Source organism: Amphiprion ocellaris, chromosome 5 (genome assembly GCF_022539595.1).
Source record: "Amphiprion ocellaris isolate individual 3 ecotype Okinawa chromosome 5, ASM2253959v1, whole genome shotgun sequence".
In the NCBI taxonomy this organism is placed as follows: domain Eukaryota; kingdom Metazoa; phylum Chordata; class Actinopteri; family Pomacentridae; genus Amphiprion; species Amphiprion ocellaris.
The window spans coordinates 962,325-975,812 of NC_072770.1; the positions used below are offsets into that span (position 1 = coordinate 962,325).

Consider the following 13,488-nt stretch of genomic DNA (forward strand, 5'->3'; position numbering starts at 1 on the left):
GGTCTCCACTGCAGGTGTATGTGGAGAACCCATATATGTCCACGTGTTCGTGTACGGACACACGCCGGGAACATGAACTGGACTTTGCACTGGGCGAGTGCAGAAAAACAAGAACAGAAAGGACTGGATGTTCTAAAAAAGTGAAGAAAAGTGATAATGACAAGCTGAGGGAGGCAGGCAGATAGAGAGAGAGCTGTCACTGTGTGTGTTTCATAGTGATGCTGAAGGGGAAACAAGGCCGACCGTCCACTTTATACACAGCTTTATTCAGCACAGCCACACTGAGATAACCTACATTACAGGCTCACCATCATCCAGCTCTGAGGAACACTTGTGTCAGGTGTCTGTGAGAGTTGCTGATGTGAGTCAGGATCTGAGGAAACGTGGCTTTGAATCACAAAATATTCCATCTATTTTTGGCTTTTAATTTGTCTCTTCAGACTGCAACAACGACGCTCTCTTTTAAGGTTTTTACTAAATACGGACTTTAAATTCAGTCATGTCCATGTCAGCACTGATGTGATGCTATATTAACATAACAAAATAAAATTCTACTCACAATCCAGTTACTGTCAGAATGTTCCTGTCTGTTAATTCATGACACCATTATCAACCAGAAGTTCAGAAATAGGCAAACAAAGTCCAGGATGTGACTGAAAAAGCAGCTCATGTCAACACAATGATGTAAATTGGTATCAGCAGCAAAATATACAAAATATTTAAAAATAACACAACAGCTGTTAATTAACCTTAATAAAAAGAAACAGCACAGAATATGATCAAACATCAAAACCTGTGATTCTAATCTGAGCTCTTTCTCCCATAAACAATGATTTCTCCTGGACCTGTTACAGCTGCATGATGTTGGTGAAAACTGACTGATGAATGGATTTATTTTCCGTGTCAGTAAGAAAAAATACAAGAATTTACACCAAATGAGTTATTATATTTGGAAAGAAATAATCATTCTAGAGTGATTGTGTAGTGATCTTATACAGAAGTGCAAATACATAGAGATGAAACACTTTTTTACAAAAGGTGAAACATTATTTTCTACTGTGCTTTTTTAAGGCCTAACCGTTGATACTTTCCACATTTGTTTAACTCCGGCAACGTATCCCAAATAGTTCTTTTGCTTCTGATGGCATTCTGACCTGACTTTACACTCATCACACAGAGGGATGTGGTTCTGACTGAAATGATCAAATACACTGTGCACATGTGGAGCCTGCAGGCCACATAGTCTGTGTCAGGTAAATAAAGATTTATTTTGAAATAAAAAAATGTATCCAAGAAAAATCAGAGTACAGTACGTTTTTATCTGACAGACTTCTTTTGTAGATTAGTCAGAGAAAATATCAAACTGAGAATGTGTTTCTTTTTGTACCAAACAGATGAAACTTAAGAATGACGTGTCTGAGATACGTTTCCTGACCTCACAGTGTCAGAGCTGGAACAACACGCCATGCAGCCCATTTCATACCTTATAAATAAACCTGAAAACACTTCATAAATAACATGATGTGACTCCACCATCAAGCTGCTCAGTTTCTACCAGCCAGAACCAAATCAACCTCCTTCACTGAGCCACAGCACCGAGGACCAGATCCAAAGATCAGAAATCAGAAATAAGAAGTCATGCTGCTGGAGAGGGATTCTTCAGGCTTCAGATCTGGGAGGAAACGCTCCAGCCTTTACATAACTCAGCCGTCTAACAGTTCTCTCTGAAATGCTTTAAGCTGAGAACTTTTCTAGACATGTTTGTTGCTTACACAAGACACAAACCACAAAGAACCAATTCATGTCTCTACTTACAACCTGCTGTTAATGTGTGTCTGCACAGTGGAAGTCATATTCACTCAGCTGTGTGGTGTTGTGCTGTGTTGTGTTGTGCTGTGTAGTGTTGTGCTGTGTTGTGCTGTGTTGTGTTTATGGCCAGGACACTGCATCCCTGTAATGGTTACATACAGTTCCAGTTCCATCCAGAGCTGCACAACAACCGTGCCACTGACCTTAAAGGCGAACTTGCGGGTGATGCTGTCCGATGATTGAACTCCTCCGATCCGGAAGCTGAGCAGAGGCAGACTCCCTAACACCGAGTCCTCCTTCTCATCTGTGGAGAGGGACAGGGACAGAGTGAGGACAGCAGCAGTCAGAGGTGCAAAATAAGGATCGACAACACTGCTCCAAGAACTATGCGAGTGAAATACTAATTACAGCCCGAGTCCGAGCATTGAGCGTGCTGGGAACAGACTGCAGGAGAAAGCAGGAGATTCTCCTCCCAGTGACAGCTTCCTAGAATAGACATCCATTACGGTCCTGGTAGGCAGCTAGGTCTCACACATGCAGGTCCAGCGGTGATAAATATGAGAGCTACAGTGCTGACGACATAATGGAGGGACGCATGAAAATTTCAGCAGCTTGAAAAGGGATCTGTGTGCTCCTACCTCCTCTATCCAGAACCGAGCCGAGCAGCGACACTCGCTCTGCAGATCACTGGCTGCTCATGTGTGGGTGTGAGAGAGAAAAACAGAGCGAGCAAAGGAGGGCAAAGGAGCAGAGAGAGAGAGATGTAGAGGGGGAGAGAGGAGGGGAGAGGGAGGGAGAGAGAGATAGAGGAGGAGAGAGGGAGGGGGAGAGAGATAGAGGGGGAGAGAGGGAGGGGGAGAGAGATAGAGGGGGAGAGAGGGAGGGAGAGAGGAGGGAGGGGGAGAGAGGGAGGGGGAGAGAGGGAGGGAGAGAGGAGGGAGGGGGAAGGGCTTGTGCAATCATACAATACGTAGATCTCTGCTGTGTTTGTGTGAGATAATGATCAGCCATGTGACTCAGTGTTGCAGGAATCTGTACCTGCTGCCTGTCTGCACCAATAGGAGCTCAGCCTCTTATACTGTACACAGAACAGGAGAACAGGGATAGAACCTTCTGCCTCTGCTGCTCCTGTCTCCTGGACACATTTCAATCATTTACTGGGTCAGTGTATAACTGAGGGACTTTTGAAGTCCATGGGATATATCTGCATACATTTTTATTAAAAGTTAAAAAACTAATGTTTTTTATGTTCATTATGATCATGTCTTTACAAATTCCATAATTATTTATTATGGACACAATCACTTAATAAAAAAATGACTGGAAATCACTGTATTGTCAACTAAATAACCGTCTGAATTTAATAACAACCACCTTCTAATTTGCTAAACAATAATAAAATGAGCGTACTCATTCATCATTCATCATGACAGATATTTATTTTTTGGCCCATCCATCCATCCATTATCTATATACCGCTTAATCCTCACTAGGGTCATGGGGGGGGGCTGGAGTCTATCCCAGCTGACTCAGGTGAAGGCAGGGGACACCCTAGACAGGTCACCAGTCTGTCACAGGGCTACATACAGAGACAAACAATCACTCTCACATTCACACCTACGGGCAATTTAGAATCATCAATTAACCTCAGCATGTTTTTGGACTGTGGGAGGAAGCCGGAGTACCCGGAGAAAACCCACGCATGCACAGGGAGAACATGCAAACTCCATGCAGAAAGATCCCGGGAAAGCCGGGACGCGAACCAGGGATCTTCTCGCTGCAAGGTGAAAGTGCTAACCACTACACCACTGTGCAGCCCTTATTTTTTGGCAATATACTAAAAGTTTAAACGGAAAATAACAAATCAAATCTCTTTCAACTAATTTACTCATTACAAAAACACCAAGTTTACTACATATCTTTAGAAATAACTTTACATTTCAATTTTACTCAATTCTACATATAATATTTAGAAAAATCTTTCTCTAAAAAATGCCATGTGGTGTTTGGTTTTAGACGGCCATGTTGATTTTAGGCCTGAAAACAGCAAAAATGTCGACTATGATACAAAAAGTCCCACAATTATCTATTGACCCATAGGAAACCTTCTGCCTCTCTTCTGCTCGTGTCTCTTGTACACATTTCAATCATTTTCTGATGTCTTAAATCCAGACTGGAACCATGAAAATGCATTCTGTTAGACTATCTCAACACAAAACACAAAGCTACATGCAAGATGAGTGGCACATAAGACGGAATTAAACACTTTGCACCAAACAATGTGAAACAGAGGACATTTCACATCTAGGAAAATCTGGATCTGGCTAATCTGTGGTATCTCTACTGGGGACATTATCTGAAGTTTACGGTTTTACTTGAAGGCTGAGTGTCACTTGGTTTGATCTGTCTGTGTCTGATAGAACTGATTGAAACTCCATGTGTGATGCTCACACTACATGGGAAAAATAATTTAATGGCTGCAAATGTTTCCAGTCAAGACTGAACCCAAAGGATCCAGTGCATGTTGAGATTTGTTTGATTATCTAAATGTAATAAATATATTTTATAAACTGCTTGTATTGTTGATAAATGCAGATCAGGTCGTCTGATCACTGCTAGCATGACATTTTTTTTTTTTTTTTTTTTTAAAGTTATTTTTTTGGCCTTTTTGTCAGCTTTATTAGATAGGCACAGTGAGAGAGAGACAGGAAACAGGGGAGAAGAGTCGGGGGAAGACATGCAGCAAAGGGCCGCGAGCGGGAATCAAACCCGAGCCAGCTGCATCGGGGACCAGCCTCTGTACATGGGTCGCCCGCTCAACGCGTTGAGCTATACGGGCGCCCTGCTAGCATGACATTTAACAGCAGCACTGGCATCTCTCTCTGGGTGGTCCACTAAACGTTAGAATAGCAGCTCCAGCCCCTCCACATGCTGAAGAGTCCTCAGCCAAGACCCTGAATCCCAAATGGCTCCAAATGGCAGGAAAGCACCTTGGCAACTCTTCCAACCTCAGGCATGAGTGTGTGTGAAAGGGGGAATAAGCATAAAAGCCCACTGCAGAGTTTAAAAGGTGCTGCTGTACATGAGTGCAGACCATGTTCCACTAAACTCACCGCTTTTAAAAAGGGACACTTGATTCAATCCAGTAAAAACAGTTCATAGTGAATAATCCAATGTAAATACCCATTCACATCCCTTAACATTTCTGAACATACGGTAATATATAAGCTGTAGCATGAAACTACAGTGAGCACATCAAATCACTTTAACTCTGCAGAATTAAAAATGATAAAATCTCTCAATAATTGCATTATTTCTTAGTTTCCTTAAGTGCTTCTCTTAAGGTCACTTAGAAACACTGTGGAAGGGTGATATTAAAAACACATTTGGTGTCGTGGTTCTGAAAAAAAATTAACTGCAGGGTGATATGAAAAATCTGATTGTGAAATCTGATTTCACAATCTGAATAAGATATAGAACAATGACCACCACCAACACCAAAAAAACATCAGTAACAAAACAGCTGCCATACACCTTAGGATGTGTTTTATTTGATCATCAGTACAAAGGGTGACACAGCCATCTGCACTGAGACAGGACACTTGCTAACTGGCTAATTTATCAAAACTAATACAGGTATAGTGGAACACTTTATTGGGTTATACTGAGGAATGTTCCTAATATTTTGTCCATCCTATTTAAAATAAAAAGATTTAACAAAAAATTAGAGACCTCTCAGTACAACCCAGTGCAGTTCAACAGTAGCTCAAGTTACAGCCTCAGAAATGAACGCTAAAAGACTTCAACACCTACTATACATGTACATCTATATAGATTAAAATAAGGATTAAAAATCAAGGACACATTTATAAATGCTGAAACAAATGAGACTTTTATGAAAATGTTCACCCTACAACACATGGGAACCTTTTATAAAGTGCATTAATTGTGAAGAAAATGATGATGAGATCAGTTTGACAACAGTTTTGACAAAATGGGTTCTGTGGTTGATGTCCCTTGTTTGTGTCCTCAGAAAGAAGGGGCTGCATATGGCTGCAGACTAGAACTGCTCCATTATATCTCATAAAACCACTGTTCCTCCAGAAGTGAGAGGGAGCCACTGCAGAACAACGAAGCCCGGCTGCACCACAGAGAGCTCAGAGAACTTAATCACACTACTTACAAACTTACCCTGTGACTGTATGTTTGAACAGTGTATAAAACACCTGCACAACAATGTACAAGATTTAACAGTTCAGCATTTGGATGATTCTATAATTAGGGGTACATTTCAAGTCCATGGGGTGTATTTGTCAGTTTTACCAAATATTGTTGGTCATTTTTTCAAGCAATGACCAATTTCAGATTGGATGATATTTCTCTTTCATTTGAAACAAAAAGGTAACATGTTCCATAATTTATTTTGCAAAAAATGCAAATTATATATTGGAATTTACACTTTTTGTGCTGTCCGATTTCTTCAATGTCAAGTTTGCTCTTAAAACTTAACAATAGAATATATGTTTTTAGATATTATTTCAGCATTAATTGTTCAAAAATAATAATTAAAATATGATAAAGCTATTTTTAAATATATTTAAAATATTAATATACATGATATTATTCACTTAATGTGTATCTGAGAAATCATTGTCATCTGTGTTACCAACTGATAAAACCTATAAATCAGCACTGGTTTGCTCCAAAATCACATGACTCACATTACTGGAGGGCACATCCTTTTTGGTGGGAACCTTGAAGACAGTGTGGTAAGTTTCAACTCCTCCTTGTCAATATTTCATCAAAATGATTGTCTACACATGGAGCGGATTAATTGTTTGTCAACTGTGTCATCAACATTTTCTTGTGTACTTACTTTATATGTTTTAATGACAAAAATGTAAGGAAAGCACACAGAAATATGAGTTGATCATGGTCATGTGCTGACATCTTCAATGTCTGTAGCTCGCACAAAGTCCAAAAATGGAGGAAATGTCAACTGTGTTACATGTCAACTGTGTCACCCATCAAGTGTAACACAGTTGACATGGTTTATTTTCATAGTTCATGCTTATTAAGCGTAGTTGGTTTAAACACATTAGCTTGATTATACTGTTTTTATACATAAATTGCACGATGAAATATATACAAGTGTAAGAAGGTAGTAATTACATAAATGCATGATTTGAATGATAAAAAAAATGCTGCAATATTAAAAAAGCTAGTCAGTTGAAAATCAATCAAAATAAAGTTCTCGTTGCAAAGAAAGGTTTTTCTCTTCTTTTCCTAATGTGTCCTGTCAACTGTGTTACGCCTGTCAACTGTATTATTGTGTTGTCAACTGTGTTACATATGATTTTTGTGCCTTAATTACTTAAAATGTTGGCTAAACTGTAATATAAATGATGAGGGACATTTCTAGAGAGTGAGGACTTACATAATAATGTTGAGTAGCTTTCAAATTCAGTGTAATATGGATTTGTGTTAAAAAAAAATAGTCATCCTGGATGATAATATCCCACAGAATATCAATTTTCAGCTCAAAATTCTTATTTTCAAAGCAGTTAGATAAACAACAACAAATCTCTGGATGAAGAGACCCAAGAAGTTGCAAATTGTTTTATCAAATGCGTAGTAGTTAATTCATGTCTTCTACAACACAACTTTTGTCCGTAACACAGTTGACAAAAGAGTGAACTAGGTGTTTATTTTGATTTGAATATTTAAGAAATCATTAGTGGTTAAGCTGGCCAATTAATGGATTTACCACAATCCAGGCGTATACTATAGAAACAAATAGAATGTTAAGCCAAAAAGAACATTGATGTTTTTACTTTTTGGTTGATCTGAAATGTACCCCTAATTATAGAATCACTCATTTGCATGTCAGGCCTTCTTTGACCATGCCATCAGAACAAATGTCATCCTTTTCATGTGCAGTCTTCAGTCCTCATGCAGTCTGCGTCCTTGTTCAACCTTAGTTTTCTCAGCCATTGTTCTTCCATCCAGTGTTACGCAGTACATAGTGTGAGCTGCAAGGATAGAAGAAAGCACAATTACAACAAATTCCCGTGGTTTACCTGATGGAAACTAATCACGAAACCGTTACAAAACTATTAACCAGTCAATGTCCAGTTTTCAGGGTGTTCATTTTAACTTTCTTACTTAACTTAGAATGTAAGTTAAAGCTGCACAAAGTGATTTCTGACCATAAACACACAAACCTGCTCCTCTTCCCTTTTCCAGTTACCATCAAACCACTTGTGGGAACCAAGAATTTAGGAAAAAAAAGTTTTGTGGGGGAATTACAGACATATTTAACTGGCAAAACTCCTGTAAGACGACTTGGATTTGGAGACTTGGAGTTCTAATATTATCAAACAAAATAACATTTAAAAAAACAAGAAGAAAAGGGCTGGCCATTAAAATAGCAGTGATTTAGGGACCATTTGGGCATCCTTGGGGCAACGGGGGTCTTGCTCAGAAATGATCTTCTTCATTGGTTTGATTGTCCTTTTGGGCATCTCTTTTTAACACGTCCTGCTGGGCACTCCACTGAAACATAGAAAACTTATTAGCTAACTGTATCATTTCATTATGTCATTAAGTTGTTGCAGAAAAGGTACAACTTTAAGAATACAAAAGAATGCTTCATGCTGTTTCAAAGCTTTTGACATGAGAGGACTTCTGTAAGAATTGCATTTTCGGCAATGGGATGGCAGGCACAGAAAACCCTGCTTACTGACAACATGCCTCAGAAAACCATGCATCCTAAGAATACCCTGGGTCTGTAATTACTGGCTGGAGTCCATGAAACTGTGAGGCTTCTAGAGAAAATGGTCCAAATGTTCTCACTACAGTGAAAGGGCTGCTCTGCTCAGATCCTCACATGTGAATACAGTTAGCCTTCCCTCCATATCCCAACTAATGTAAGTGTGAGACTGGCAATACTGAAATCCCCCTTTAGAAAAGGCAGTCATATCTGTACTGCAGCCTTTACTTCTTTACTACTTGTAGCTTATGTGGACCGATTCTTCAAGAAATATCAGACCCTAGAAAGACAGAAACCTTCTACATGTTACAACATTTGACTGAAATGACATTCAGGTGTAGCTTACCGTTTTTCCTGAGGCCTGTGGTGGTTTTCTCCTCTGTTCTCCAGCCTGCTGTTCTCCATGCTGAAGCCATTCAATCTTATAAACTAACCAGTCAAAATGCAGCATGTGTGATTGACAGCATTCTTGTCCAATGACATGTTGTCCCCGCATCATCCAGTGTTCACAGTTGACATCTGTTTTAATAAGCCCTTCTCATATTCTTGTAGTTGTACACTGGGGCAGCTGAAATAAGTCTTCTTCTGATCTTACAGCTGCTTGCACGTGAAAAAGTGAAAGTGATTCAATTTTCTGACATTGGAAGACTATTAGAGCTGAATGATATAAATTCTGACTGTCAATTTTCCATTTGTTTGTATTATTAAGTGCTGGTCATCCATAAATATGGTTGATTTTGACATATACTGCATGTAATAGTGGTTGATAAACAGCAGCCTAGCTGCCAATCTCTCAACATAAAAAGACACTCACACCAGTCAGTCACTCCTCTTTAACTCCTCCAGCACAGCAGCCAGCCAGACAGTCCTGCTGGATTACAGTTCCAGGTTTCACTCACTGTTAATGTTCATCGTGGCTTCATTCAGAGAAACCCCCAGCAGTGACAGAGAGAACCACGGTTTACACACCATATTTGTCATTCACATGAGATTAGATTAGCGCTCTCCATATCAGGGAGCACTAATAAATAATTAACAGAGTTTCTGCTGTTGTGTCATGCATGAATGTACACAACTCCGCCTCTTTTAGGACACTGATATGAATCCTGCTGCAGTCATTTCATAAAGTCAGAGGAAACAGTCATAAACAGCTGGAAGGAAAACTGAACTGTGATACTGTACATGTGACAGATACAGAATGACTTGCCAGTGGATCCTGCTGCTCTTTCTGTGTGTCTGGGTATAGAGACACCTGCTCCTTTCATCACACTCCTGAAATCTATCCACCAATAAAGCCACTGCAATATTTAAACCACAGCTCTTCTCTTCATTTCTTGCCTGATTGTTTGCCTGATTATGTGTTAGTGTTGTCATGGCTTACTAATTTTGATCTGAATCTTGTGCCTCAGGTTCACAGTCTTCTCCAGTCATGCAGCTGCCAACCTGCTTAAACCCAGCTCAAATATTCAACTCCAAACAGTCAGCCAGTCACTCACTTTGACAGATACCACGTTCAGTTCCCTCCGTTTCCAAACAGACAGTCAGCTCTCCATCTCATCACACACCATCAGCTCCTCCAGCCTGCAGCAACTTGTCTGTCAACCACTAATGTATGAAGACACTCATCAGACAGTCAGTCCAACTCATGCAGCTCTGAGTTCCCTCAAACCATCCATCCATCCATCCATTATCTATACACCGCTTAATCCTCACTAGGGTCATGGGGGGGATGGAGTCTATCCCAGCTGACTCAGGTGAAGGCAGGGGACACCCTAGACAGGTCACCAGTCTGTCACAGGGCTACATACAGAGACAAACAATCACTCTCACATTCACACCTACGGGCAATTTAGAATGATCAATTAACCTCAGCATATTTTTGGACTGTGGGAGGAAGCCGGAGTACCCGGAGAAAACCCACGCATGCACAGGGAGAACATGCAAACTCCATGCAGAAAGATCCCGGGAAAGCCGGGACGCGAACCAGGGATTTTCTAGCTGCAAGGCGAAAGTGCTAACCACTACGCCACTGTGCAGACCCGTTCCCTCAAACCACTTGTTGCAAAAGAACTGTTCTGAACTGTGTTCTGCTTTTAATCCACAAACCATATTAATCTTAATAAAGACAACGTACTAGAGACATTATTAATAGATGTAAAAGATTTCTCAGGGTTTTAAAATATATAAATATTAATATATTATGTCCAGATTTGTTTATATCATTACTCAGCAGTCAGCTGCTAAGCCTTTATTTGAAACCACAACAATCAAATGGTTCTAACATTTGCTAACAATGGATTTTGAACCACTCCTCTTCCAAGGTTAGAAGGCTTCCTTGCCAGCACTCATCCATTAGTTCCCTGCATCTACATCCTATGTCCTCTGTCCCTATGTCCAAACATGTCAATTCTTAAAACATCAACCACAGAACTGATGATCAAACCTGTTTTTTGTCGTCCAGCTGAGCTTTTGTAAAGGTTAGGGAAGCTTTTGTTTGTCTTTTTGAAGAAGTAAAGTTGATGGAGACCTTGAGCAGTATTCTCTGACATGTTGGTACCAGAACTGGTCAGATTCATCAAGATGGCCTTGGTGGTAACGTGTGGATTTTTCGTGACCTCCTGTACCACCAGTCTGACCATTGCAGGGATCATTTTTCGCTTCCTGTCACAACCTTAGAGATTGTTCATACATATTGTCATTTGGAATGGTATAGAAGCATGCATTTCCAGAAGAAATTATGATAATTTCAAAGTGTATGAATAATTCTGGAAATGGCATTTGTTATAAAAATGTAAAAAAAAAAATTTAAAAATTTAAAAAACATGTTAAATCTTTGTCATTAATATCTCTTCTACATGTCTTACCGTCTTCTTGTCATTTGTTTGTGATGTGTTCAACCAGAACAAACATATTGGTCCAATAAAAGAAGCACTACAACTTAAAGTTTGTAATTGGTATGAGTATTTTTGAACTTAACCACATCTGCTTTCGAGGATAACGTCCCCATTTCACTAATAGCGTGACTTCTGGAACCAACTGGCAGCACAGACTGCCTGGGACAGATCCACACAGGCTCAGTGCTCTAACTAAAGGTGCATCAACTAAATACTGACTTGAAAGAGGTGAATGCTGATGCAATTGCTAATTTTACATTTTATATTTTTAATTTATGATCATTACTTTGTAGAAATCTATTTTCATTTAGACACAAAGTAGTTTTTTTGGGTTAAATTCTTGTCCAAAGACCTAATTAAATTGTCCATGATTCAGTGCTGAAGAGAATAAAAAGGAGGAAATGTTCTAGGAAGGTGAGTACTTTTTATAAGTACCGTGTTTTGGCCCAGGACATTAATGCTGAGTGCACTAACCTGTTTAGCTGAGCTTTTGGTATGTTTCAGCCACACTGAGTGTGTCCATGCTCCACAAACATTTGTAATGAAAAACAACCCCAAAGTCTGATTTCAGCAGATAGTTAGCATGCTAAAGTTAACTAGCCTCCATAAACCTCTTAGTGGAGATCCCTTCTTCCCAGCACAGGGTAAATGCACTCAGTGTGAGTCATTAGGAATTGGTGCTATATATGTCTAAATGTTACAGTGGAATGTTGAAGCAACTCAGTGATTATAATCCTGCAGTTTGAAACATGCCTCCCACTGTGCAGCTGAACTTGCAGAATCTTTCATCACAACTCAGGACATCGTTGTAGGCAACTCTCAGCATTTACAACTGGCTTTACAGGCACGTTTAAGTACAGGTTTGTCCATGATTTGGCTGTTAACCAATGCATGATACTTATAAATAACAGCAAATGGGACCTGTGTTTTATGGTATTTCTATTAAGAAAATATTGGCTGAAAACAGTTGTTGCCGCCTCTGGAAAGGATTTTGAACAGTTCATATTTTAGATTTGTCCAGAGGACCCATGGAAGCCAGCTGGGGGTGGTACTTGTCCCGTCTGACATTCCAACCGCCGACAAACCTAAAAAGCTCATTCAGAGACACTTATTAATCTATGAGGAAATAAAAAGAAACAAGGGGGTGGCCTTTTCTCATATTCGGTGGGTCTCTAGACAAACTGGGTGTAAGTAATTATTATTAGAAACTGTGAAAAACTGGATTTTACATAATATGGCTCCTTCAAAAAAAAGAACAATTTTCTCTGTTTTCTCTTACGCCTTTTATACATAAAACAGAATGACAAGCATTCCACAGGCCACAGTGGGTTCAATGATCTCTGGTGTGGATCCTGATCCGAGGTCAGTCAGACAACCAGACAGAGAGCATCAAATGCATCTGTTGTGTTACCATAAAAGTTTAACACTACAGACACATAAGATATCATTCTTCAGAACTCCAAATTCTTTCTGTAATCCCATAAATATCGGAGAAACTGCATTAACTGTCATCACTGATATTGGCTGGTAACGAGAAATTATTGCACACATAAAAAGAAAGAGTGCTTTCATTTTACTTGGACATGTCTGATATGATGTTTAAACCAGAGATAGTCTTCCTCAGGTGAAAGTGAGTAAGATTTGTACTTTTTTGGTAATTCATGATAAAAAAAAAGCCATCTCATTTTGTCCTAATGAGCCTAAATGAGTCACCTGATATTAGACATTTTCTTTAAAAAAACACTCTTTTGTCTCTCCCTGTGCCTGTTTCTCAAATAGATGACTCCTGCTTACATCCAAATCTGCTCTGCTCCTGCAGTAACTAAATTCTGTTAAAAAAATACAAAAGATCTGTGTTGTTTCTATATAGAGATGTAGTATTTTATTCTACTGTGAAAAATGAGCCAATAGTGAGTAAAAATATGACAGAAGCAAAAAAAAACAAAAAACAAACAAACCCAGGGTCAATGTCCAGAGGGCTAAATGTAGGAAACATCATTTCATACTTTCTGT

The 13,488-nt window shown here is 39.4% G+C and overlaps 1 protein-coding gene across 1 annotated transcript in view; it reads right to left on the minus strand.

Moving 5' to 3' along the window:
* plekha6 (pleckstrin homology domain containing, family A member 6) overlaps nucleotides 1-13,488 on the minus strand; it is an 81,072-nt gene that overhangs the window by 36,727 nt on the left and 30,857 nt on the right. The window contains exon 6 of the mRNA XM_055010941.1: nucleotides 2,013-2,113. Coding sequence (XP_054866916.1) covers nucleotides 2,013-2,113 — 101 coding nt within the window. The remainder of the gene's footprint in view (nucleotides 1-2,012; nucleotides 2,114-13,488) is intronic.